Source organism: Salvelinus alpinus, chromosome 3 (genome assembly GCF_045679555.1).
Source record: "Salvelinus alpinus chromosome 3, SLU_Salpinus.1, whole genome shotgun sequence".
In the NCBI taxonomy this organism is placed as follows: Eukaryota; Metazoa; Chordata; class Actinopteri; order Salmoniformes; family Salmonidae; genus Salvelinus; species Salvelinus alpinus.
In genome coordinates, this window is record NC_092088.1 from 74,716,067 (window position 1) to 74,742,660 (window position 26,594).

Consider the following 26,594-nt stretch of genomic DNA (forward strand, 5'->3'; position numbering starts at 1 on the left):
CATGACATGACAATGACTGAGGCAGCTATAATGATTCAACCAAACCTCAGAAGATCAACCGTGGCCTCAATCATCAGAACTTTCCGCAATGAGAACCGGTAAGTCTTCAGCATGCACTAAACATTAGGCTACTCTCAATTGTCAAATGACTGTATACTGCATGCCAATGTGTACCACAGAGTAGGTGATGTGACTAAATGTGTTCTTACTGTACTTTTCCTTTCAGAATTGAGACTAGGCCAAATAGGGGAGGCAGAGGCAAAATTCTGACTGACAAACAAGAGCGGGCTGTGCTCAATTTGGTTCAGGACAGAAATGATATTCGCCTTACATAAATTCGGCAGCACATCTTGGACAATGAGGACTTGTTCAACAATGTGAAAGCCATAAGTTTGCCGACTATTGCACGCATGCTGAAAAGGCACCAGGTGTCTCTAAAACAGCTATACAGTGTGCCTTTTGAAAGAAATGCAGACAGAGTGAAGCAACTGAGGACTGAGTATGTTCAGTTTCAAGATGCCTGTTGTGAAAAATTCCCCAAAAATTCGACATCAATAATTCTCTTTCCAACATGTCTTTTTAGAGGGTGATGGAGCTGGATGCTGACAAAAACCATCCCAAATTCCTCTTTTTGGATGAGGCAGGTTTCAACCTGGCCAAGACAAGGAGAGGTCGGAATTTCATTGACCAGCAGGCAACCATCCAAGTACCTGGACAGCGTGGGGCCAACATCACCATGTGTGCTGCTATATCGGAAGATGGTGTGGTGGGACGCAGACCTCATATTGGTGAGCTTCCTTGATGAGCTAAATCAGGTCTGTAGAGCTGATGGCATGACCTATGTCATTGTGTGGGATAATGTCAGGTTCCACCATGATCAAATGGTGCAAGCATGGTTTCAGGCCCATCCACAATTTACCACCCTGTACTTACCCCCATACTCTCCTTTCCTTAACCCGATTAAGGAATTTTTCTCCACATGGAGGTGGAAGGTATGTGATAGGCGCTCTCACAAACAAGCCACCCTTCTCCAGGCCATGGATGACGCATGCAATGACATCACGGCAGACCAGTGTCAGGCCTGGATTCGCCATGCCCGAAGATTCTCCCCAAGATGTTTGGCTAATGAAAATATCCATTGTGATGTGGATGAGAACCTGTGGCCAAATCCACAAGACAGGGTTGATGGAAATATAGAAGTACAGAAATCAATCTTTTGTTTTGCTTTTTACAGTAAGCCAGGTGAGGAATACTGCAGTTGACATTTTACTGTAGTTTTTTTCTTTTTTGTAGCTAATTATTTTTGCTTTGATTCAAAGAAACCTATGTTGTGATTTTATTGTATTTCATCAATAAATTTCAGATTTTGTTCAATGATTCCACTGTGTCTGTAGTATTCTCTCTACTAGTCATTTTACAGTGATGTATCTACGTGTAGAACCATAATGAAACATGTATCACATATTTTGTACTACAATATTTAATGATTGTACGAACAACTACACAGTGACACTATCGGTATCTTGTGTGTGGGTGATCTAAATGGTATGTTATTTCATGATAAATGAGTTATTTGAACCAATGATTCCGCAAGTGCAAGGTTTCTTTAAAGATATGAATGCACAATGCAATGTTTGAAACATTGGACAGCCTGTGTTACAAGTGATGACCGTTTTGTGTCTAGAGTTTAAAAAAATTACCACAAGGTTCTGAAATTAGTGCCAAAGTGATTGTAAAAACTGTAATCTGGGGCAGTCAGTCACACTGGGCCTCAGACCAGACACATAGCAGTACAGTCATGTCTGGCGCGGCTCTCTTATCACACAACAAGCTGGAGAGAGTGTGAGGGTTGTTGTGTATGAACCAAGGTGATTCATCATGACAGATGTGGAAAATCTGTGAATTACTGTGGCTTGTTTTTACAGCATGTCCAATGGCAGCTACTGCTTCTATGACTGACCATGTATCAAATCCAAGTCTCTTGCATGCAATAAGACGGTGTTAGCCTGCTGAGCTAAAGCCTAGACCTTAGGTCCAGGAGCTACTACAAGCCTCCACAGGTACAGTTGCATGTTCACTTATTGTGTGGATGTGTGCATACAGTGTGAGTATGTGTATATATATGTATCTCAATATGTGTGTATATTTTTTATTTATTTTACCTTTATTTAACTTGGCAAGTCAGTTAAGAACAAATTCTTATTTACAATACCTACCGGGGAACAGTGGGTTAACTGCCCTGTTCAGGGGCAGAACGACAGATTTTTACCTTGTCAGCTCGGGGATTCGATCCAGCAACCTTTCAGTTACTGACCCAACGCTCTAACCACTAAGCTACCTGCCACTCCAAATGTGTCTGAATGTGTGTATGTTTGTGTGTGTGTATGTGAGTGTGAAGTGTGTGTGTATGTGAGTGTGAATACGTGTGTGTGAATGTGTGTGTACATATATATGTGTGTGTATATGCATATGTGTGTGTATATGTGTGTGAATGTAGGTGTACAGTAAGACTCACCATAACCATAAGTGGTCTCCTCCAGGGAGGTAGGAGAGACAGGGAAGAGGTTTTTAGCAGGGCAGCCGTTTGGTGAGTCCACATCCAGTCGGGGGAGAGACACTGCATTCTTGATAATGGGGGATATGGGAGGGGGTGGCGGGGACAGGTCCTTGGATCCTCCCCTGGGACGCTCTGGTGTCTTCCGAACACGCCGGAGGGTCCGAGAGAAGAACGCCCCAATCTTGTTGTCAGGGCTTGTGACATAATCAGCATCCCCGTTTCCGTTGGTGGCCCCCCCATGGTTGCTGAGGAACGAGGTGTCCCCGAACACGTCCCCTCCGCGGCCCACGTGCATGGTATGTTGGAAGTCCCCCAGCGGAGGGCTGATCATGTCCAGGGTGAGGTCACCTTTGAAACGACGTTTCCCCTGAGAGCCGGCCACCAGGCCCTTCAGCCCAGGAATCTTCCCCAGGTTCATGGTGATGGCCAAGGGTATGGTCTTCTAAAAATGACAAAAATACCTTTAAGTCCTCTAAAAGATGGGATGAAAATTTAGTTTCAAATATCTTTGGAGAAACTGTTACTGGAGAGTTGCTTTAGAAATGCTCCCAGGGGGATTGTGTGCCTCAAAAGTAATGATCGTGATCGTTTAGGTTTTGAATAGAATTTCAACACCAGGTTCTGTAGGGTCAACCTCAGTAATGGAGAAATCTATTGTATTCTCTTGTTATCATGTGCTGTTTGCAATTTCAGTCCCATTTTCTGCTGTTTGTTGTCATCCATATCCAGCTGGATTAAGTGGAGAGAAATGGAGGGGAAAAGTATGCCGTTCAGTTCCTGGAATCCGCCTCCAGTTTTAGTGTGGTCAGAGACGCTGGGCTCGACAGTTGTTTTGGGCTTTGGAAGAACATCAGCTCAGGAAGAAGCCCAGTTCCAGCTGCAAATATCCCTCCTGCGGTTGTACACTGGAACCATTTATTAAAATGAAGCAAAAAAATGTATTTGATTCTCCATCTAGAAGAGGCTCAAATTCAGCTATAACAACAGTCTAGGTATTCTGAGGGGACTTTCTTTGCTAGAGATTGATTTGGTGTATTGACATAGAACCAGGTAGGGGTCTGGCAGAACACTTTCTAACTGGAACATTAGAAAGTAACTGAATCAGCTTTTTCTACAGACCCTGCCCTTCTGTTAGACATCAAAGTTCCGGGTTCCAAAGTCCATTGTTCTGGAACTTTCTAAATTTAGACCACAGTAACTCTCCTGTCGCTGCTCTCGTGAACAAATTAAACGTCAGTCTGGTTTTTGTCTGGGAGTTGCAGGGTATGTTGTTTCTCTCTCGTCCTGTGTCTTGCTACAGCATGAGTGCTAATTAATCATATCACGTCATATTTCACTGAAATACTTGTTTTATCCGTCTTTAAAAGCAGGGTAGGGACCCTCATTCAGCACTTCAATCTAATTTCACCAGCAGCAGAAACCTTGTATACAAACATGGAAAGTATGTTCCTCCAGATAAAAACAGTGCTTTATTTTTGGCCAAAAGTGCACAAAAATACTGACAAAAGTCAGCTAAGAAAATCCCTTATCTGACTTTAATTGCACAAAATACACCAATGGGTCAACACTGGCAGGAGACAGGCAAATCATTTTCCTGTGTTATCTTTAACCAGTGGAGTAATGGATATCGCTTTCTGAAATATTTTGATAGTGTAGAGTACACTGACAAGGTCTTCTGGTTATTTTAAGTGCTTTCCACTGCCGAGGCCCTCCCATGCACAATAGCCTGGCTTTATTAATGACTTGGAACAGACCTCTGAATGGAATTGCGTCACGGTTAAAGCAGACTTTCAATTTGCTCCTAACTACAGTCCCAGGTCCTCTCTAGGTCTTGACTGGCTGGCGTTTTAAGAGGGGCAGCTAGGAGCAGCAGAGGGAGGAAGCACACCTCACAAAACAGACCAGAGGAGAGAGAGCGAGAGCAGTACCAGGGGTTTACTCACCAGACTTCTATTAGGTGTGATGTTGAATTTGAGAGTGTTAACCTCTAGAGAGCACTAACCAGACAGTCATAACCAGACTTCATACAGTCAGAGTTCACGCCACTACCTCAACATCTCTTACTAACTCTCCTGTGTGACTGTGAGCCGCAGAGGCGAAAGCAATCATGCCCTTCTCAGCCTGTGTGTGAATATGAAGCAGATACTCCTCAGTTTCAATCATGTATTTCAAGAGGAGGAGAGGTATCTTGACCCCATCATACTGTACTAACAGAAGGGCCTGGAGCTCTGCTCTACTGTAATCCTGTTTCAGTTGGAGGATCTTTGGCCCACGCTCAGTGGGGGTCGAGTCTGTCCTTACCGTCCTGAGGGGCTTGGAAAGAGAGAGAGGGCCACTTAGTTGACCTTTGGTCTGACTCCTGCAGACACAGCTGTAGCACAGAGGTTTATCCCCACCCGTCTATAAGGCACGCGACTATATGTCTCCTATACGTCTCCTATATGTCTCCTATATGTCCCAGCATCTCCCTCCTGCCCTGTCCTCCTCCTCCTCCTCCTCTCCTTCTGGTCATTTGTTTTCAGAGGTACGCATATCCAGGCATCTGAGCAGGGCTGAAACCAAACCCTGTTTTGTTAAGTCTCTAAAAGGTAATACGTTTAATGCAGTAATCCGGGCGGCTGTCTGTGTTTTCAGAAGCAAAAAGGGGGACTTCTCTGGGGATTGGTTGTGGCCTGGATTAGCCCCTAATCCCTGGATCTCTTCTTCCCCTCGTCTGACCGTCCAGACTCCCTCTTTTTGGCCTTTCTCCTCCTTCTTTCTGGGCTCTGTCCTGGCTCTGACCTCCCTCTCTATGGGTCTGTGCTGGTTCTCTCTTCCAGGCCTGATCTCCGCTGGTTATCTGGATCTAGGAAGCTACCTTGGCCTCACTGAAAACATGTTGTCTGCTGTGGGAGAGCGAGAGAGGGGGAGACAGGAAGTTATATATGGTAAGTCATGGTACCGGTGCATGGGCAAGGCACACACAGGAATATAGTGAAACATAAATCATCTGGTGTTTGGAGTGCAGCTGGTACGGTCAATTTTGTGTATTCACCATATTTTCCTTTTTCTACTCTAGTCTGTTTTCCTGCCACGACCCAAGTAGTAACTGCTACAATAGTTTCTGTTTGACAGTAATTCAACTGGCTCAACATTTCAAAAAGGCCAAAATGATACAAGCGGAGTATTCAGGGTGTTTCCTGAACATCTCTACTTTAGGCTACATCACAGACCCATTCATCCATTCCTCCTCCACCATGTATCTGCCATGCCTGTGAGCCAAGGTGAGGCATGGTAGATGTTCACTGCCTGGCATGTGAGGTATGGTATAATGGCGTGCCAAATGGCACCCTAGTCCCTATATAGTGCACTACTTTTGAACAGAGCCCATAGGCTTCTGGTCAAAAGGATTGCACTATGTAGTGAATAGGGTGCCATTTGGCACGCCACCATACCATACCTCACATGCCAGGCAGTGAACATCTACCATGCCTCACCTTGGCTCACAGGCATGGCAGATACATGACTGGCTGTGTCACTGTACTGGATGAAGTTCTCAGGGTTTGGAGAGATACACACACAAACACACACGCACCCACGTGCACACACACACGCACAAACACACAGCTAGATCAAAAGACTGGAGAGATGCGGGTTGGTGTTTATTATCATGAATCTTGCCCTGGAGGCAGAACTGAGCGATTTCTGCTAGATGGGCAAGCAGCAAATAAAAAATAGGCTATATGGTAAAAATGTATGACAACATAAATGTGCTTTTCTCTTCATTTAAGGTTAGGGTTAGGCATTACGGTTAGCAGTGTGGTTCGGGTCAGGGTTAAGGTTAGGGTTAGGTTTAGGGCTGCCTCCAGAACAAGATTCATGACAAAAAACGCTAACCTGCTGGAGAGATACTGTACTCTCAGTTATCTCTAATTTAATTGATTGAATGAGTCAGAATAATGACTCGTCAGGTATCCCAACCAGTGTTCATTTGACCCATCTCCTCCTTGCCAAACTACAGTCCCTTTTTTAAGTCCCTCTCTCACTAACTTAACCAGGTGAACAAACATACAAGATAAGACTGCATTTCTTCACTCCCCCTGCGACATCCAATTACCTTACATTCCTCTTAGCTGTTGCTGTATTTGAATCCAAGGAAAACAGAGGAACACTTCTCCTAAACTAAGAAAACATTTTTGCTTCTTCAACAAACATCCATAGCTTCTGTTCATCTCTCTCCAACCCCCCTCTTTACCCTTCTTTCTCTCTCTCTCCACCCCCCCTCTTTACCCTTCTTTCTCTCTCTCTCCAACCCCCCTCTTTACCCTTCTTTCTCTCTCTCTCCAACCCCCCTCTTTACCCTTCTTTCTCTCTCTCTCCAACCCCCTCTTTACCCTTCTTTCTCTCTCTCTCCAACCACCCTCTTTACCCTTCTTTCTCTCCCTCTCCAACCCCCCCTCTTTACCCTTCTTTCTCTCTCTCTCCAACCACCCTCTTTACCCTTCTTTCTCTCCCTCTCCAACCCCCCTCTTTACCCTTCTTTCTCTCTCTCTCCAACCCCCCTCTTTACCCTTCTTTCTCTCTCTCTCCAACCCCCCCTCTTTACCCTTCTTTCTCTCTCTCTCCAACCCCCCCTCTTTACCCTTCTTTCTCTCTCTCTCCAACCCCCCCTCTTTACCCTTCTTTCTCTCTCTCTCCAACCCCCCCTCTTTACCCTTCTTTCTCTCTCTCTCCAACCCCCCCTCTTTACCCTTCTTTCTCTCTCTCTCCAACCCCCTCTTTACCCTTCTTTCTCTCTCTCTCCAACCCCCCTCTTTACCCTTCTTTCTCTCTCTCTCCAACCCCCCCTCTTTACCCTTCTTTCTCTCTCTCTCCAACCCCCCTCTTTACCCTTCTTTCTCTCTCTCTCCAACCCCCCTCTTTACCCTTCTTTCTCTCTCTCTCCAACCACCCTCTTTACCCTTCTTTCTCTCCCTCTACAACCCCCCTCTTTACCCTTCTTTCTCTCTCTCTCCAACCCCCCCTCTTTACCCTTCTTTCTCTCTCTCTCCAACCCCCCTCTTTACCCTTCTTTCTCTCCCTCTCCAACCCCCCTCTTTACCCATCTTTCTCTCTCTCTCCAACCCCCCTCTTTACCCTTCTTTCTCTCCCTCTCCAACCCCCCTCTTTACCCTTCTTTCTATCCCTCTCCAACCCCACTCTTTACCCATCTTTCTCTCCCTCTCCAACCCCCCTCTTTACCCATCTTTCTCTCTCTCTCCAACCCCCCTCTTTACCCTTCTTTCTCTCTCTCTCCACCCCCCCTCTTCACCCTTCTTTCTCTCTCTCTCCAACCCCCCCCTTTACCCTTCTTTCTCTCTCTCCAACCCCCCCTCTTTACCCTTCTTTCTCTCCCTCTCCAACCCCCCTCTTTACCCTTCTTTCTCTCCCTCTCCACCCCCCCTCTTTACCCTTATTTCTCTCCCTCTCTCTCCAACCCCCCCTCTTTACCCTTCTCTCTCTCTCTCCAACCCCCCCTCTTTACCCTTCTTTCTCTCTCTCTCCAACCCCCCCTCTTTACCCTTCTTTCTCTCCCTCTCTCTCCAACCCCCCTCTTTACCCTTCTTTCTCTCCCTCTCTCTCCAACCCCCCTCTTTACCCTTCTTTCTCTCTCTCTCCACCCCCCTCTTTACCCTTCTTTCTCTCCCTCTCCAACCCCCCTCTTTACCCTTCTTTCTCTCTCTCTCTCTCCAACCCCCCCTCTTTACCCTTCTTTCTCTCTCTCTCCAACCCCCCCTCTTTACCCTTCTCTCTCTCTCCAACCCCCCCTCTTTACCCTTCTTTCTCTCTCCAACCCCCCTCTTTACCCTTCTTTCTCTCCCTCTCTCTCCAACCCCCCTCTTTACCCTTCTTTCTCTCCCTCTCTCTCCAACCCCCCTCTTTACCCTTCTTTCTCCCCCTCTCCAACCCCCCTCTTTACCCTTCTTTCTCTCTCTCTCTCTCCAACCCCCCTCTTTACCCTTCTTTCTCTCTCTCTCCAACCCCCCTCTTTACCCTTCTTTCTCTCCCTCTCTCTCCAACCCCCCTCTTTACCCTTCTTTCTCTCCCTCTCCAACCCCCCTCTTTACCCTTCTTTCTCTCTCTCTCCAACCCCCCCTCTTTACCCTTCTTTCTCTCTCTCCCTCTCCAACCCCCCTCTTTACCCTTCTTTCTCTCTCTCTCCAACCCCCCCTCTTTACCCTTCTTTCTCTCTCTCCCTCTCCAACCCCCCTCTTTACCCTTCTTTCTCTCTCTCTCCAACCCCCCTCTTTACCCTTCTTTCTCTCTCTCCCTCTCCAACCCCCCTCTTTACCCTTCTTTCTCTCCCTCTCTCTCCAACCCCCCTCTTTACCCTTCTTTCTCTCCCTCTCTCTCCAACCCCCCTCTTTACCCTTCTTTCTCTCCCTCTCCAACCCCCCTCTTTACCCTTCTTTCTCTCTCTCTCCAAAACCCTCTTTACCCTTCTTTCTCTCTCTCTCCAACCCCCCTCTTTACCCTTCTTTCTCTCTCTCTCCAACCCCCCTCTTTACCCTTCTTTCTCTCTCTCTCCAACCCCCCTCTTTACCCTTCTTTCTCTCTCTCTCTCTCCAACCCCCCCTCTTTACCCTTCTTTCTCTCCCTCTCCAACCCCCCTCTTTACCCTTCTTTCTCTCCCTCTCTCTCCAACCCCCCTCTTTACCCTTCTTTCTCTCCCTCTCCAACCCCCCTCTTTACCCTTCTTTCTCTCTCTCTCCAACTCCCCCTCTTTACCCTTCTTTCTCTCACTCCCTCTCCAACCCCCCTCTTTACCCTTCTTTCTCTCTCTCTCCAACCCCCCTCTTTACCCTTCTTTCTCTCCCTCTCTCTCCAACCCCCCTCTTTACCCTTCTTTCTCTCCCTCTCCAACCCCCCTCTTTACCCTTCTTTCTCTCTCTCTCCAACCCCCCCTCTTTACCCTTCTTTCTCTCCCTCTCTCTCCAACCCCCCTCTTTACCCTTCTTTCTCCCCCTCTCCAACCCCCCTCTTTACCCTTCTTTCTCTCTCTCTCTCTCTCCAACCCCCCTCTTTACCCTTCTTTCTCTCTCTCTCCAACCCCCCTCTTTACCCTTCTTTCTCTCCCTCTCTCTCCAACCCCCCTCTTTACCCTTCTTTCTCTCCCTCTCCAACCCCCCTCTTTACCCTTCTTTCTCTCTCTCTCCAACCCCCCCTCTTTACCCTTCTTTCTCTCTCTCCCTCTCCAACCCCCCTCTTTACCCTTCTTTCTCTCTCTCTCCAACCCCCCCTCTTTACCCTTCTTTCTCTCTCTCCCTCTCCAACCCCCCTCTTTACCCTTCTTTCTCTCTCTCTCCAACCCCCCTCTTTACCCTTCTTTCTCTCTCTCCCTCTCCAACCCCCCTCTTTACCCTTCTTTCTCTCCCTCTCTCTCCAACCCCCCTCTTTACCCTTCTTTCTCTCCCTCTCTCTCCAACCCCCCTCTTTACCCTTCTTTCTCTCCCTCTCCAACCCCCCTCTTTACCCTTCTTTCTCTCTCTCTCCAAAACCCTCTTTACCCTTCTTTCTCTCTCTCTCCAACCCCCCTCTTTACCCTTCTTTCTCTCTCTCTCCAACCCCCCTCTTTACCCTTCTTTCTCTCTCTCTCCAACCCCCCTCTTTACCCTTCTTTCTCTCTCTCTCTCTCCAAACCCCCCTCTTTACCCTTCTTTCTCTCCCTCTCCAACCCCCCTCTTTACCCTTCTTTCTCTCCCTCTCTCTCCAACCCCCCTCTTTACCCTTCTTTCTCTCCCTCTCCAACTCCCCCTCTTTACCCTTCTTTCTCTCACTCCCTCTCCAACCCCCCTCTTTACCCTTCTTTCTCTCTCTCTCCAACCCCCCTCTTTACCCTTCTTTCTCTCCCTCTCTCTCCAACCCCCCTCTTTACCCTTCTTTCTCTCCCTCTCCAACCCCCCTCTTTACCCTTCTTTCTCTCTCTCTCCAACCCCCCCTCTTTACCCTTCTTTCTCTCTCTCCCTCTCCAACCCCCCTCTTTACCCTTCTTTCTCTCTCTCTCCAACCCCCCCTCTTTACCCTTCTTTCTCTCTCTCCCTCTCCAACCCCCCTCTTTACCCTTCTTTCTCTCTCTCTCCAACCCCCCTCTTTACCCTTCTTTCTCTCTCTCCCTCTCCAACCCCCCTCTTTACCCTTCTTTCTCTCCCTCTCTCTCCAACCCCCCTCTTTACCCTTCTTTCTCTCCCTCTCTCTCCAACCCCCCTCTTTACCCTTCTTTCTCTCTCTCCCTCTCCAACCCCCCTCTTTACCCTTCTTTCTCTTTCTCTCTCTCTCCAAAACCCTCTTTACCCTTCTTTCTCTCTCTCTCCAACCCCCCTCTTTACCCTTCTTTCTCTCTCTCTCCAACCCCCCTCTTTACCCTTCTTTCTCTCTCTCTCCAACCCCCCTCTTTACCCTTCTTTCTCTCTCTCTCCACCCCCCTCTTTACCCTTCTTTCTCTCTCTCTCCAACCCCCCTCTTTACCCTTCTTTCTCTCTCTCTCCAACCCCCTCTTTACCCTTCTTTCTCTCTCTCTCCAACCACCCTCTTTACCCTTCTTTCTCTCCCTCTCCAACCCCCCTCTTTACCCTTCTTTCTCTCCCTCTCCAACCCCCCTCTTTACCCTTCTTTCTCTCTCTCTCCAAAACCCTCTTTACCCTTCTTTCTCTCTCTCTCCAACCCCCCTCTTTACCCTTCTTTCTCTCTCTCTCCAACCCCCCTCTTTACCCTTCTTTCTCTCTCTCTCCAACCCCCCTCTTTACCCTTCTTTCTCTCTCTCTCCACCCCCCTCTTTACCCTTCTTTCTCTCTCTCTCCAACCCCCCTCTTTACCCTTCTTTCTCTCTCTCTCTCCAACCCCCTCTTTACCCTTCTTTCTCTCTCTCTCCAACCACCCTCTTTACCCTTCTTTCTCTCCCTCTCCAACCCCCCTCTTTACCCTTCTTTCTCTCTCTCTCCAACCCCCCTCTTTACCCTTCTTTCTCTCTCTCTCCAACCCCCCCTCTTTACCCTTCTTTCGCTCTCTCTCCAACCCCCCCTCTTTACCCTTCTTTCTCTCTCTCTCCAACCCCCCCTCTTTACTCTTCTTTCTCTCTCTCTCCAACCCCCCCTCTTTACCCTTCTTTCTCTCTCTCTCCAACCCCCCCTCTTTACCCTTCTTTCTCTCTCTCTCCAACCCCCCCTCTTTACCCTTCTTTCTCTCTCTCTCCAACCCCCCTCTTTACCCTTCTTTCTCTCCCTCTCTCTCCAACCCCCTCTTTACCCTTCTTTCTCTCTCTCTCCAACCCCCCTCTTTACCCTTCTTTCTCTCTCTCTCCAACCCCCCCTCTTTACCCTTCTTTCTCTCTCTCTCCAACCCCCCTCTTTACCCTTCTTTCTCTCTCTCTCCAACCCCCCTCTTTACCCTTCTTTCTCTCTCTCTCCAACCACCCTCTTTACCCTTCTTTCTCTCCCTCTACAACCCCCCTCTTTACCCTTCTTTCTCTCTCTCTCCAACCCCCCCTCTTTACCCTTCTTTCTCTCTCTCTCCAACCCCCCTCTTTACCCTTCTTTCTCTCCCTCTCCAACCCCCCTCTTTACCCATCTTTCTCTCTCTCTCCAACCCCCCTCTTTACCCTTCTTTCTCTCCCTCTCCAACCCCCCTCTTTACCCTTCTTTCTATCCCTCTCCAACCCCACTCTTTACCCATCTTTCTCTCCCTCTCCAACCCCCCTCTTTACCCATCTTTCTCTCTCTCTCCAACCCCCCTCTTTACCCTTCTTTCTCTCTCTCTCCACCCCCCCTCTTCACCCTTCTTTCTCTCTCTCTCCAACCCCCCCCTTTACCCTTCTTTCTCTCTCTCCAACCCCCTCTCTTTACCCTTCTTTCTCTCCCTCTCCAACCCCCCTCTTTACCCTTCTTTCTCTCCCTCTCCACCCCCCCTCTTTACCCTTCTTTCTCTCCCTCTCTCTCCAACCCCCCCTCTTTACCCTTCTTTCTCTCCCTCTCCAACCCCCCCTCTTTACCCTTCTTTCTCTCCCTCTCCAACCCCCCCTCTTTACCCTTCTCTCTCTCTCTCCAACCCCCCCTCTTTACCCTTCTTTCTCTCTCTCTCCAACCCCCCTCTTTACCCTTCTTTCTCTCTCTCTCCAACCCCCCCTCTTTACCCTTCTTTCTCTCTCTCTCCAACCCCCCCTCTTTACCCTTCTTTCTCTCTCTCTCCAACCCCCCCTCTTTACTCTTCTTTCTCTCTCTCTCCAACCCCCCCTCTTTACCCTTCTTTCTCTCTCTCTCCAACCCCCCCTCTTTACCCTTCTTTCTCTCTCTCTCCAACCCCCCCTCTTTACCCTTCTTTCTCTCTCTCTCCAACCCCCCTCTTTACCCTTCTTCCTCTCCCTCTCTCTCCAACCCCCTCTTTACCCTTCTTTCTCTCTCTCTCCAACCCCCCTCTTTACCCTTCTTTCTCTCTCTCTCCAACCCCCCCTCTTTACCCTTCTTTCTCTCCCTCTCCAACCCCCCTCTTTACCCATCTTTCTCTCTCTCTCCAACCCCCCTCTTTACCCTTCTTTCTCTCTCTCTCCACCCCCCCTCTTCACCCTTCTTTCTCTCCCTCTCCAACCCCCCTCTTTACCCTTCTTTCTCTCCCTCTCCACCCCCCCTCTTTACCCTTCTTTCTCTCCCTCTCTCTCCAACCCCCCCTCTTTACCCTTCTTTCTCTCCCTCTCCAACCCCCCCTCTTTACCCTTCTTTCTCTCCCTCTCCAACCCCCCCTCTTTACCCTTCTCTCTCTCTCTCCAACCCCCCCTCTTTACCCTTCTTTCTCTCTCTCTCCAACCCCCCCTCTTTACCCTTCTTTCTCTCCCTCTCTCTCCAACCCCCCTCTTTACCCTTCTTTCTCTCCCTCTCTCTCCAACCCCCCTCTTTACCCTTCTTTCTCTCTCTCTCTCTCCAACCCCCCCTCTTTACCCTTCTTTCTCTCTCTCTCCAACCCCCCCTCTTTACCCTTCTCTCTCTCTCCAACCCCCCCTCTTTACCCTTCTTTCTCTCCCTCTCTCTCCAACCCCCCTCTTTACCCTTCTTTCTCTCCCTCTCCAACCCCCCCTCTTTACCCTTCTTTCTCTCCCTCTCCAACCCCCCTCTTTACCCTTCTTTCTCTCCCTCTCCAACCCCCCTCTTTACCCTTCTTTCTCTCTCTCTCCAACCCCCCTCTTTACCCTTCTTTCTCTCCCTCTCTCTCCAACCCCCCTCTTTACCCTTCTTTCTCTCCCTCTCCAACCCCCCTCTTTACCCTTCTTTCTCTCTCTCTCCAACCCCCCCTCTTTACCCTTCTTTCTCTCTCTCCCTCTCCAACCCCCCTCTTTACCCTTCTTTCTCTCTCTCTCCAACCCCCCCTCTTTACCCTTCTTTCTCTCTCTCCCTCTCCAACCCCCCTCTTTACCCTTCTTTCTCTCTCTCTCCAACCCCCCTCTTTACCCTTCTTTCTCTCTCTCCCTCTCCAACCCCCCTCTTTACCCTTCTTTCTCTCTCTCTCCAAGCCCCCTCTTTACCCTTCTTTCTCTCCCTCTCTCTCCAACCCCCCTCTTTACCCTTCTTTCTCTCCCTCTCTCTCCAACCCCCCTCTTTACCCTTCTTTCTCTCTCTCCCTCTCCAACCCCCCTCTTTACCCTTCTTTCTCTCTCTCTCCAAAACCCTCTTTACCCTTCTTTCTCTCTCTCTCCAACCCCCCTCTTTACCCTTCTTTCTCTCTCTCTCTCCAACCCCCCTCTTTACCCTTCTTTCTCTCTCTCTCCAACCCCCCTCTTTACCCTTCTTTCTCTCTCTCTCCACCCCCCTCTTTACCCTTCTTTCTCTCTCTCTCCAACCCCCCTCTTTACCCTTCTTTCTCTCTCTCTCCACCCCCCTCTTTACCCTTCTTTCTCTCTCTCTCCACCCCCCTCTTTACCCTTCTTTCTCTCCCTCTCCAACCCCCCTCTTTACCCTTCTTTCTCTCTCTCTCTCTCCAACCCCCCCCTCTCTACCCTTCTTTCTCTCTCTCTCCAACCCCCCTCTTTACCCTTCTTTCTCTCTCTCTCTCTCTCCAACCCCCCCTCTTTACCCTTCTTTCTCTTTCTCTCCAACCCCCCTCTTTACCCTTCTTTCTCTCTCTCTCCAACCCCCCTCTTTACCCTTCTTTCTCTCTCTCTCCAACCCCCCCTCTTTACCCTTCTTTCTCTCTCTCTCCACCCCCCCTCTTTACCCTTCTTTCTCTCTCTCTCCACCCCCCCTCTTTACCCTTCTTTCTATCTCTCTCCAACCCCCCCTCTTTACCCTTCTTTCTATCTCTCTCCAACCCCCCCTCTTTACCCTTCTTTCTCTCTCTCTCCACCCCCCCTCTTTACCCTTCTTTCTCTCTCTCTCCAACCCCCCCTCTTTACCCTTCTTTCTCTCTCTCTCCACCCCCCCTCTTTACCCTTCTTTCTATCTCTCTCCAACCCCCCCTCTTTACCCTTCTTTCTCTCTCTCTCCACCCCCCCTCTTTACCCTTCTTTCTATCTCTCTCCAACCCCCCCTCTTTACCCTTCTTTCTCTCTCTCTCCACCCCCCCTCTTTACCCTTCTTTCTATCTCTCTCCAACCCCCCTCTTTACCCTTCTTTCTCCCTCTCTCTCCAACCCCCTCTTTACCCTTCTTTCTCTCTCTCTCCAACCCCCCTCTTTACCCTTCTTTCTCTCTCTCTCCAACCCCCCCTCTTTACCCTTCTTTCTCTCTCTCTCCAACCCCCCTCTTTACCCTTCTTTCTCTCTCTCTCCAACCCCCCTCTTTACCCTTCTTTCTCTCTCTCTCCAACCACCCTCTTTACCCTTCTTTCTCTCCCTCTACAACCCCCCTCTTTACCCTTCTTTCTCTCTCTCTCCAACCCCGCCTCTTTACCCTTCTTTCTCTCTCTCTCCAACCCCCCTCTTTACCCTTCTTTCTCTCCCTCTCCAACCCCCCTCTTTACCCATCTTTCTCTCTCTCTCCAACCCCCCTCTTTACCCTTCTTTCTCTCTCTCTCCAACCCCCCTCTTTACCCTTCTTTCTCCCTCTCTCTCCAACCCCCTCTTTACCCTTCTTTCTCTCTCTCTCCAACCCCACTCTTTACCCATCTTTCTCTCCCTCTCCAACCCCCCTCTTTACCCATCTTTCTCTCTCTCTCCAACCCCCCTCTTTACCCTTCTTTCTCTCTCTCTCCACCCCCCCTCTTCACCCTTCTTTCTCTCTCTCTCCAACCCCCCCCATTTACCCTTCTTTCTCTCTCTCCAACCCCCTCTCTTTACCCTTCTTTCTCTCCCTCTCCAACCCCCCTCTTTACCCTTCTTTCTCTCCCTCTCCACCCCCCCTCTTTACCCTTCTTTCTCTCCCTCTCTCTCCAACCCCCCCTCTTTACCCTTCTTTCTCTCCCTCTCCAACCCCCCCTCTTTACCCTTCTTTCTCTCCCTCTCCAACCCCCCCTCTTTACCCTTCTCTCTCTCTCTCCAACCCCCCCTCTTTACCCTTCTTTCTCTCTCTCTCCAACCCCCCTCTTTACCCTTCTTTCTCTCTCTCTCCAACCCCCCCTCTTTACCCTTCTTTCTCTCTCTCTCCAACCCCCCCTCTTTACCCTTCTTTCTCTCTCTCTCCAACCCCCTCTTTACCCTTCTTTCTCTCTCTCTCCAACCCCCCTCTTTACCCTTCTTTCTCTCTCTCTCCAACCCCCCCTCTTTACCCTTCTTTCTCTCTCTCTCCAACCCCCCTCTTTACCCTTCTTTCTCTCTCTCTCCAACCCCCCTCTTTACCCTTCTTTCTCTCTCTCTCCAACCACCCTCTTTACCCTTCTTTCTCTCCCTCTACAACCCCCCTCTTTACCCTTCTTTCTCTCTCTCTCCAACCCCGCCTCTTTACCCTTCTTTCTCTCTCTCTCCAACCCCCCTCTTTACCCTTCTTTCTCTCCCTCTCCAACCCCCCTCTTTACCCATCTTTCTCTCTCTCTCCAACCCCCCTCTTTACCCTTCTTTCTCTCTCTCTCCAACCCCCCTCTTTACCCTTCTTTCTCCCTCTCTCTCCAACCCCCTCTTTACCCTTCTTTCTCTCTCTCTCCAACCCCACTCTTTACCCATCTTTCTCTCCCTCTCCAACCCCCCTCTTTACCCATCTTTCTCTCTCTCTCCAACCCCCCTCTTTACCCTTCTTTCTCTCTCTCTCCACCCCCCCTCTTCACCCTTCTTTCTCTCTCTCTCCAACCCCCCCCATTTACCCTTCTTTCTCTCTCTCCAACCCCCTCTCTTTACCCTTCTTTCTCTCCCTCTCCAACCCCCCTCTTTACCCTTCTTTCTCTCCCTCTCCACCCCCCCTCTTTACCCTTCTTTCTCTCCCTCTCTCTCCAACCCCCCCTCTTTACCCTTCTTTCTCTCCCTCTCCAACCCCCCCTCTTTACCCTTCTTTCTCTCCCTCTCCAACCCCCCCTCTTTACCCTTCTCTCTCTCTCTCCAACCCCCCCTCTTTACCCTTCTTTCTCTCTCTCTCCAACCCCCCTCTTTACCCTTCTTTCTCTCTCTCTCCAACCCCCCCTCTTTACCCTTCTTTCTCTCTCTCTCCAACCCCCCCTCTTTACCCTTCTTTCTCTCTCTCTCCAACCCCCCCTCTTTACTCTTCTTTCTCTCTCTCTCCAACCCCCCCTCTTTACCCTTCTTTCTCTCTCTCTCTCCAACCCCCCCTCTTTACCCTTCTTTCTCTCTCTCTCCAACCCCCCCTCTTTACCCTTCTTTCTCTCTCTCTCCAACCCCCCTCTTTACCCTTCTTTCTCTCCCTCTCTCTCCAACCCCCTCTTTACCCTTCTTTCTCTCTCTCTCCAACCCCCCTCTTTACCCTTCTTTCTCTCTCTCTCCAACCCCCCCTCTTTACCCTTCTTTCTCTCTCTCTCCAACCCCCCTCTTTACCCTTCTTTCTCTCTCTCTCCAACCCCCCTCTTTACCCTTCTTTCTCTCTCTCTCCAACCACCCTCTTTACCCTTCTTTCTCTCCCTCTACAACCCCCCTCTTTACCCTTCTTTCTCTCTCTCTCCAACCCCCCCTCTTTACCCTTCTTTCTCTCTCTCTCCAACCCCCCTCTTTACCCTTCTTTCTCTCCCTCTCCAACCCCCCTCTTTACCCATCTTTCTCTCTCTCTCCAACCCCCCTCTTTACCCTTCTTTCTCTCCCTCTCCAACCCCCCTCTTTACCCTTCTTTCTATCCCTCTCCAACCCCACTCTTTACCCATCTTTCTCTCCCTCTCCAACCCCCCTCTTTACCCATCTTTCTCTCCCTCTCCAACCCCCCTCTTTACCCTTCTTTCTCTCTCTCTCCACCCCCCCTCTTCACCCTTCTTTCTCTCTCTCTCCAACCCCCCCCTTTACCCTTCTTTCTCTCTCTCCAACCCCCTCTCTTTACCCTTCTTTCTCTCCCTCTCCAACCCCCCTCTTTACCCTTCTTTCTCTCCCTCTCCACCCCCCCTCTTTACCCTTCTTTCTCTCCCTCTCTCTCCAACCCCCCCTCTTTACCCTTCTTTCTCTCCCTCTCCAACCCCCCCTCTTTACCCTTCTTTCTCTCCCTCTCCAACCCCCCCTCTTTACCCTTCTCTCTCTCTCTCCAACCCCCCCTCTTTACCCTTCTTTCTCTCTCTCTCCAACCCCCCCTCTTTACCCTTCTTTCTCTCCCTCTCTCTCCAACCCCCCTCTTTACCCTTCTTTCTCTCCCTCTCTCTCCAACCCCCCTCTTTACCCTTCTTTCTCTCCCTCTCCAACCCCCCTCTTTACCCTTCTTTCTCTCTCTCTCTCTCCAACCCCCCCTCTTTACCCTTCTTTCTCTCTCTCTCCAACCCCCCCTCTTTACCCTTCTCTCTCTCTCCAACCCCCCCTCTTTACCCTTCTTTCTCTCCCTCTCTCTCCAACCCCCCTCTTTACCCTTCTTTCTCTCCCTCTCCAACCCCCCTCTTTACCCTTCTTTCTCTCTCTCTCTCTCCAACCCCCCCTCTTTACCCTTCTTTCTCTCCCTCTCCAACCCCCCTCTTTACCCTTCTTTCTCTCCCTCTCCAACCCCCCTCTTTACCCTTCTTTCTCTCTCTCTCCAACCCCCCCTCTTTACCCTTCTTTCTCTCTCTCCCTCTCCAACCCCCCTCTTTACCCTTCTTTCTCTCTCTCTTCAACCCCCCTCTTTACCCTTCTTTCTCTCCCTCTCTCTCCAACCCCCCTCTTTACCCTTCTTTCTCTCCCTCTCCAACCCCCCTCTTTACCCTTCTTTCTCTCTCTCTCCAACCCCCCCTCTTTACCCTTCTTTCTCTCTCTCCCTCTCCAACCCCCCTCTTTACCCTTCTTTCTCTCTCTCTCCAACCCCCCCTCTTTACCCTTCTTTCTCTCTCTCCCTCTCCAACCCCCCTCTTTACCCTTCTTTCTCTCTCTCTCCAACCCCCCTCTTTACCCTTCTTTCTCTCTCTCCCTCTCCAACCCCCCTCTTTACCCTTCTTTCTCTCTCTCTCCAAGCCCCCTCTTTACCCTTCTTTCTCTCCCTCTCTCTCCAACCCCCCTCTTTACCCTTCTTTCTCTCCCTCTCTCTCCAACCCCCCTCTTTACCCTTCTTTCTCTCTCTCCCTCTCCAACCCCCCTCTTTACCCTTCTTTCTCTCTCTCTCCAAAACCCTCTTTACCCTTCTTTCTCTCTCTCTCCAACCCCCCTCTTTACCCTTCTTTCTCTCTCTCTCTCCAACCCCCCTCTTTACCCTTCTTTCTCTCTCTCTCCAACCCCCCTCTTTACCCTTCTTTCTCTCTCTCTCCACCCCCCTCTTTACCCTTCTTTCTCTCTCTCTCCACCCCCCTCTTTACCCTTCTTTCTCTCCCTCTCCAACCCCTCTTTACCCTTCTTTCTCTCTCTCTCTCTCCAACCCCCCCTCTCTACCCTTCTTTCTCTCTCTCTCCAACCCCCCTCTTTACCCTTCTTTCTCTCTCTCTCTCTCTCCAACCCCCCCTCTTTACCCTTCTTTCTCTTTCTCTCCAACCCCCCTCTTTACCCTTCTTTCTCTCTCTCTCCAACCCCCCTCTTTACCCTTCTTTCTCTCTCTCTCCAACCCCCCCTCTTTACCCTTCTTTCTCTCTCTCTCCACCCCCCCTCTTTACCCTTCTTTCTATCTCTCTCCAACCCCCCCTCTTTACCCTTCTTTCTCTCCCTCTCCAACCCTCCCTCTTTACCCTTCTTTCTCTCCCTCTCCAACCCCCCTCTTTACCCTTCTTTCTCTCTCTCTCTCTCCAACCCCCTCTTTACCATTCTTTCTCTCTCTCTCCAACCCCCCTCTTTATCCTTCTTTCTCTCTCTCTCTCCAACCCCCCTCTTTACCCTTCTCTCTCTCTCTCTCCAACCCCCCCTCTTTACCCTTCTCTCTCTCTCTCCAACCCCCCCTCTTTACCCTTCTCTCTCTCTCTCTCTCCAATCCCCTCTTTACCCTTCTTTCTCTCTCTCTCCAACCCCCCCTCTTTACCCTTCTTTCTCTCTCTCTCCAACCCCCTCTTTACCCTTCTTTCTCTCTCTCTCCAACCCCCCTCTTTACCCTTCTTTCTCTCTCTCTCTCTCCAACCCCCCTCTTTACCCTTCTTTCTCTCTCTCTCCACCCCCCCTCTTTACCCTTCTCTCTCTCCAACCCCCCTCTTTACCCTTCTTTCTCTCTCTCTCCAACCCCCCTCTTTACCCTTCTTTCTCTCTCTCTCTCTCCAACCCCCCTCTTTACCCTTCTCTCTCTCCAACCCCCCTCTTTACCCTTCTTTCTCTCTCTCTATCTCCAACCCCCCTCTTTACCCTTCTTTCTCTCTCTCTCCAACCCCCCTCTTTACCCTTCTTTCTCTCTCTCTCTCCACCCCCACTCTTTACCCTTCTTTCTCTCTCTCCAACCCCCCCTCTTTACCCTTCTTTCTCTCTCTCTCCAACCCCCCCTCTTTACCCTTCTTTCTCTCCCTCTCTCTCCAACCCCCCTCTTTACCCTTCTTTCTCTCCCTCTCTCTCCAACCCCCCTCTTTACCCTTCTTTCTCTCCCTCTCCAACCCCCCTCTTTACCCTTCTTTCTCTCTCTCTCTCTCCAACCCCCCCTCTTTACCCTTCTTTCTCTCTCTCTCCAACCCCCCCTCTTTACCCTTCTCTCTCTCTCCAACCCCCCCTCTTTACCCTTCTTTCTCTCCCTCTCTCTCCAACCCCCCTCTTTACCCTTCTTTCTCTCCCTCTCCAACCCCCCTCTTTACCCTTCTTTCTCTCTCTCTCTCTCCAACCCCCCCTCTTTACCCTTCTTTCTCTCCCTCTCCAACCCCCCTCTTTACCCTTCTTTCTCTCCCTCTCCAACCCCCCTCTTTACCCTTCTTTCTCTCTCTCTCCAACCCCCCCTCTTTACCCTTCTTTCTCTCTCTCCCTCTCCAACCCCCCTCTTTACCCTTCTTTCTCTCTCTCTTCAACCCCCCTCTTTACCCTTCTTTCTCTCCCTCTCTCTCCAACCCCCCTCTTTACCCTTCTTTCTCTCCCTCTCCAACCCCCCTCTTTACCCTTCTTTCTCTCTCTCTCCAACCCCCCCTCTTTACCCTTCTTTCTCTCTCTCCCTCTCCAACCCCCCTCTTTACCCTTCTTTCTCTCTCTCTCCAACCCCCCCTCTTTACCCTTCTTTCTCTCTCTCCCTCTCCAACCCCCCTCTTTACCCTTCTTTCTCTCTCTCTCCAACCCCCCTCTTTACCCTTCTTTCTCTCTCTCCCTCTCCAACCCCCCTCTTTACCCTTCTTTCTCTCTCTCTCCAAGCCCCCTCTTTACCCTTCTTTCTCTCCCTCTCTCTCCAACCCCCCTCTTTACCCTTCTTTCTCTCCCTCTCTCTCCAACCCCCCTCTTTACCCTTCTTTCTCTCTCTCCCTCTCCAACCCCCCTCTTTACCCTTCTTTCTCTCTCTCTCCAAAACCCTCTTTACCCTTCTTTCTCTCTCTCTCCAACCCCCCTCTTTACCCTTCTTTCTCTCTCTCTCTCCAACCCCCCTCTTTACCCTTCTTTCTCTCTCTCTCCAACCCCCCTCTTTACCCTTCTTTCTCTCTCTCTCCACCCCCCTCTTTACCCTTCTTTCTCTCTCTCTCCACCCCCCTCTTTACCCTTCTTTCTCTCCCTCTCCAACCCCTCTTTACCCTTCTTTCTCTCTCTCTCTCTCCAACCCCCCCTCTCTACCCTTCTTTCTCTCTCTCTCCAACCCCCCTCTTTACCCTTCTTTCTCTCTCTCTCTCTCTCCAACCCCCCCTCTTTACCCTTCTTTCTCTTTCTCTCCAACCCCCCTCTTTACCCTTCTTTCTCTCTCTCTCCAACCCCCCTCTTTACCCTTCTTTCTCTCTCTCTCCAACCCCCCCTCTTTACCCTTCTTTCTCTCTCTCTCCACCCCCCCTCTTTACCCTTCTTTCTATCTCTCTCCAACCCCCCCTCTTTACCCTTCTTTCTCTCCCTCTCCAACCCTCCCTCTTTACCCTTCTTTCTCTCCCTCTCCAACCCCCCTCTTTACCCTTCTTTCTCTCTCTCTCTCTCCAACCCCCTCTTTACCATTCTTTCTCTCTCTCTCCAACCCCCCTCTTTATCCTTCTTTCTCTCTCTCTCTCCAACCCCCCTCTTTACCCTTCTCTCTCTCTCTCTCCAACCCCCCCTCTTTACCCTTCTCTCTCTCTCTCCAACCCCCCCTCTTTACCCTTCTCTCTCTCTCTCTCTCCAATCCCCTCTTTACCCTTCTTTCTCTCTCTCTCCAACCCCCCCTCTTTACCCTTCTTTCTCTCTCTCTCCAACCCCCTCTTTACCCTTCTTTCTCTCTCTCTCCAACCCCCCTCTTTACCCTTCTTTCTCTCTCTCTCTCTCCAACCCCCCTCTTTACCCTTCTTTCTCTCTCTCTCCACCCCCCCTCTTTACCCTTCTCTCTCTCCAACCCCCCTCTTTACCCTTCTTTCTCTCTCTCTCCAACCCCCCTCTTTACCCTTCTTTCTCTCTCTCTCTCTCCAACCCCCCTCTTTACCCTTCTCTCTCTCCAACCCCCCTCTTTACCCTTCTTTCTCTCTCTCTATCTCCAACCCCCCTCTTTACCCTTCTTTCTCTCTCTCTCCAACCCCCCCTCTTTACCCTTCTCTCTCTCCAACCCCCCTCTTTACCCTTCTCTCTCTCTCTCCAACCCCCCTCTTTACCCTTCTTTCTCTCTCTCTCTCCACCCCCACTCTTTACCCTTCTTTCTCTCTCTCTCTCCAACCCCCCTCTTTACCCTTCTTTCTCTCTCTCTCCACCCCCACTCTTTACCCTTCTTTCTCTCTCTCTCCAACCCCCTCTTTATCCTTCTTTCTCTCTCTCTCTCTCCAACCCCCCTCTTTACCCTTCTCTCTCTCTCTCTCCAACCCCCCTCTTTACCCTTCTTTCTCTCTCTCTCTCCACCCCCACTCTTTACCCTTCTTTCTCTCTCTCCAACCCCCCCTCTTTACTCTTCTCTCTCTCTCTACCCCCCCCACACACCCCTTTACCCTTCTTTCTCTTTCCAACCCGTACTGGGAGTTCACACCTCTTAAATTTACATTTTCCTGGTTGCGTCAATCAAAGATTGTGGATAAATGTAGATAGTTCTGTCTCTGCCAAAGGGATCACATGGGAGGAATGTGGGGCACAGGTACAATTGGCCAGGGTTAAAATAAAGGGATCGCATTGGATAAGGCCAACTTGTAAGGAATACCTCATCATCAGATTCAGATTTGAGGTGTTTGCTCGGTCATTTGGGTCCAATATGGTAAGTAAGCCCGGCGCCTGGCCAAAACTGAAAACCAAAAATCTATAGAGGCATGTGATGGTTTAAACAGGTCTACTGAATAGATCAATTAGACCTGCCTGGTGTTGCAAGCTAAGCACCAAGAGCACATTGCTATTGAGTAACAAACATGTTACCGCAGAGCCTACTCTCTCCATTGATCTGCCTGATTCATCTAGTGTTTCATAGCTGTGAAGCTAACAAGCTCTCCAATCAATTATATTGGCTGATCTCCCTAATGAGGTCAGAGTAATGACACCTCTGTTTTAAGTAGTGTTGCTACCCTTGACATTTGGAGAGGCTGCATCATTAATGTGTTGATATGTCAGTTAGTGGGTCCCCCTATGCAACAGTGTAATAACAGAGGTGCCTTTGCTATTATAAACTGATTACATACGTAATTAGAGTAGTAAAACTAAATGTTTTGTCATACCGGTGGTATATAGTCTGATATACCATGGCTTTCAGCCAATCAGCATTCAGGGCTTGAACCACCCAGTTTATAATGAATATAATTTGTGGACAATATTGTTGATCTGATAAGACCTAAGCATAGACCTGTTATATATTGCAACACAGGCAATCCTAAAATATACTGCAGGCCAGATTATGTTTCATGACAAATGATCTATGGACAGACCCAATACACTTTTCCCACAATAACATATGTGCATGTTAGGCTAACGTTAGGCTACAGGACCATAGAACGGTATACATAGGCAGCATACATAGTTCCAGATATAAAATATGATTACTTGATTGTGAATAGACAGTTAGGTAACATTAAACAATTTAAACAAAACAAAAAACTTTTCTCCGTACTTTACTTTCATTTGACACAGTGAGTCTATGGATATTTGAGAGATTACATTTATAGAAGGTTAATGAATAGCCTTCATACTTATTAAACAAATAACGTTAGCCGAACGAAATGGTCAACTGCATAAGCAAAACAAAAAGTAGAGCGCAAAGAAAAACTTACCTGGGCAAGTATGCTAAGAGACATTGACACAGATAGGACACGATTAAATGCCAGTAGTTTTTTATGATAACCCACAAAATCCGTATTTATACTTCAAAATGTATCATAAAGTACTGTGACTTCTCGTAGCCGGTCTCGTAGCTGCAAAACGCGGCTAGTGCGGTCAGCTTCAACAGAGTATCGGTGAACAAGAGGGCGGGCAAGTCAAAAACTGACGAGGCCATCGTCGAATCAGCAGCAGGGAACATGCAAGGGGAATATACTGTATGAACGAGCAAGCTTCTCTAACTGCAAGACATATTCCAAAATATAGCCCCAATGAGCAAAGGTTTTTAAGGGTTCGTTTACAGTATGATTAATCTTTATATGTCCCATCATATAGGAAAGACACCTGTACACCTGAAGCTGTAGTGGGCAGGCTACATCTGCCAAAACGAGTTATCAATTGACCTGCCTATACTTACCGTTTAAAACCCTCAGGTCTCACAAGCCTGATGTAAAATTAAACCATTCTGCCCATAAACCTGTCTCTATCCTCAGTCTGTGACGTTTTAAACACCAACAGATTAATGTATTTATAGATTATATGATTTATTTCTTTAATTCTTCAATTTTCATGGCACAGAGTAATGAAACTGATTTCCAATATCTCTTTAGAAAGCACCACAGAGGCATCCAAAGCCCATTTTTTAATTTATTTGATTTGATTTATTTCACCTTTATTTAACCAGGTAGGCCAGTTGAGAACAAGTTCTCATTTACAACTGCGACCTGGCCAAGATAAAGCAAAGCAGTGCGACAAAAACAACAACACAGAGTTACACATAAACAAGCGTACAGTCAATAACACAAAATAAAAGAAAAATAGAAAAAATCTATGTACAGTGTGTGCTGACCTGTTCAACGGGATACTACATCCTTATCAACAGGAAGTATCCTGAGATGGTCTTCAAAGCATTTCATGTCCTGGCTGCTAAATAGTTAAAATTCCCAGCTTCTGGCAAGGCTGTTACAGTGATGATGACACCCCCTCTTCATGTTTTACCACTTCCCCAACAACACACCCACACACAGATACACACACACAAACACACAAACACACATACCACACACACACACACCAACTCCGCACAACTGTTAAAACCAAGCCAACACCCTTCCTCATCTTATCACTGACTGCAAGGGAACATCCACTCACAAACTATCTTTTTTTATTTCGTCCGCTGTTGATACAGTACCAAAAAGTTTAGCACGTCAGCAGTCAAGTTTCAACATATTAGACAAGAAGCAAAGTGTCACCTGTGATGTGGCTGGTGACACATTTTCCCTTTAATAGTACCCCCTCGGTGCTGATCTATGGTCAGTTTTGCTTTTCACCTCCACATGTTTGTGGTAGTAGTCCTGAAGAACAATAAGCTGATTCTAGATCTGTTCTTAGCAACAATGTCTACCTCAAGCCTTCACTGAGGTGTATGCCCGGCCATTGTGAAACAGATTCCTGTAGAGCAGGGCATGTGAGGATGGCGGGGCTGTATATGGTCTGTGTTGTATTCTACTCTTGATGCCTTGGTACTTTAAAAATATATATATATTTCAGCCCAGAGTAGGGTCAGTGCAAGTCTGGCTGACACCCAACTCGAAGTCCTCCTGACTGCGCAGTGATCACGTGAGTCACGTCAACCAGGCTAGGTCAATGCCATATCGATATTATGATCTTGGGACATTGTTCACTGCCGTTACATCAGCAATTTCAAGCCAACCGATTCGCCTTTCCAATCTGGTTTAACATGGAATGGATGAAGGCATAGCATCAGGCAACTTCTTTGTCTTTTATCGCTATCTCACGCTTTTCAGCTCCCTCTCTCCATCTCCCTCTCAATTCAATTCAATTCAAGGGGCTTTATTGGCATGGGAAACATATGTTAACATTGCCAAAGCAAGTGAGGTAGATAATATACAAAAGTGAAATAAACAATAAAAATTAACAGTAAACATTTAACATACAGAAGTTTCAAAAGAATAAAGACATTACAAATGTCATATTATGTATATATACAGTGTTGTAACGATGTACAAATGGTTAATGTACAAAAGGGAAAATAAATAAGCATAAATATGGGTTGTATTTACAATGGTGTTTGTTCTTCACTGGTTGACCTTTTCTTGTGGCAGCAGGTCACAAATCTTGCTGCGGTGATGGCACACTGTGGTATTTCACCCAGTAGATATGGGAGTTTATCAAAATTGGGTTTGTTTTCGAATTCTTTGTGGATCTGTGTAAT

The 26,594-nt window shown here is 48.8% G+C and overlaps 1 protein-coding gene across 5 annotated transcripts in view; it reads right to left on the minus strand.

Annotated features, from left to right (window-relative positions):
• Window positions 1-25,448, minus strand: part of LOC139571292 (cdc42 effector protein 1-like) — a 33,230-nt gene extending 7,782 nt beyond the window's left edge. The window contains exons 1-3 of one of the 5 annotated variants that reach the window (XM_071394043.1): window positions 24,313-24,499; window positions 4,859-5,442; window positions 2,516-2,999 (exon numbers count right to left, since the gene is read on the minus strand). In XM_071394043.1, coding sequence (XP_071250144.1) covers window positions 2,516-2,975 — 460 coding nt within the window. In that variant the 5' untranslated portion in view covers window positions 2,976-2,999; window positions 4,859-5,442; window positions 24,313-24,499. Of the gene's footprint in view, window positions 1-2,515; window positions 5,443-24,312; window positions 24,500-25,208 lie in introns of those variants that run through there. The other 4 variants (XM_071394042.1, XM_071394041.1, XM_071394039.1 and 1 more) reach the window with 4 other exon arrangements.
• Window positions 25,449-26,594: the final 1,146 nt, after the last annotated feature.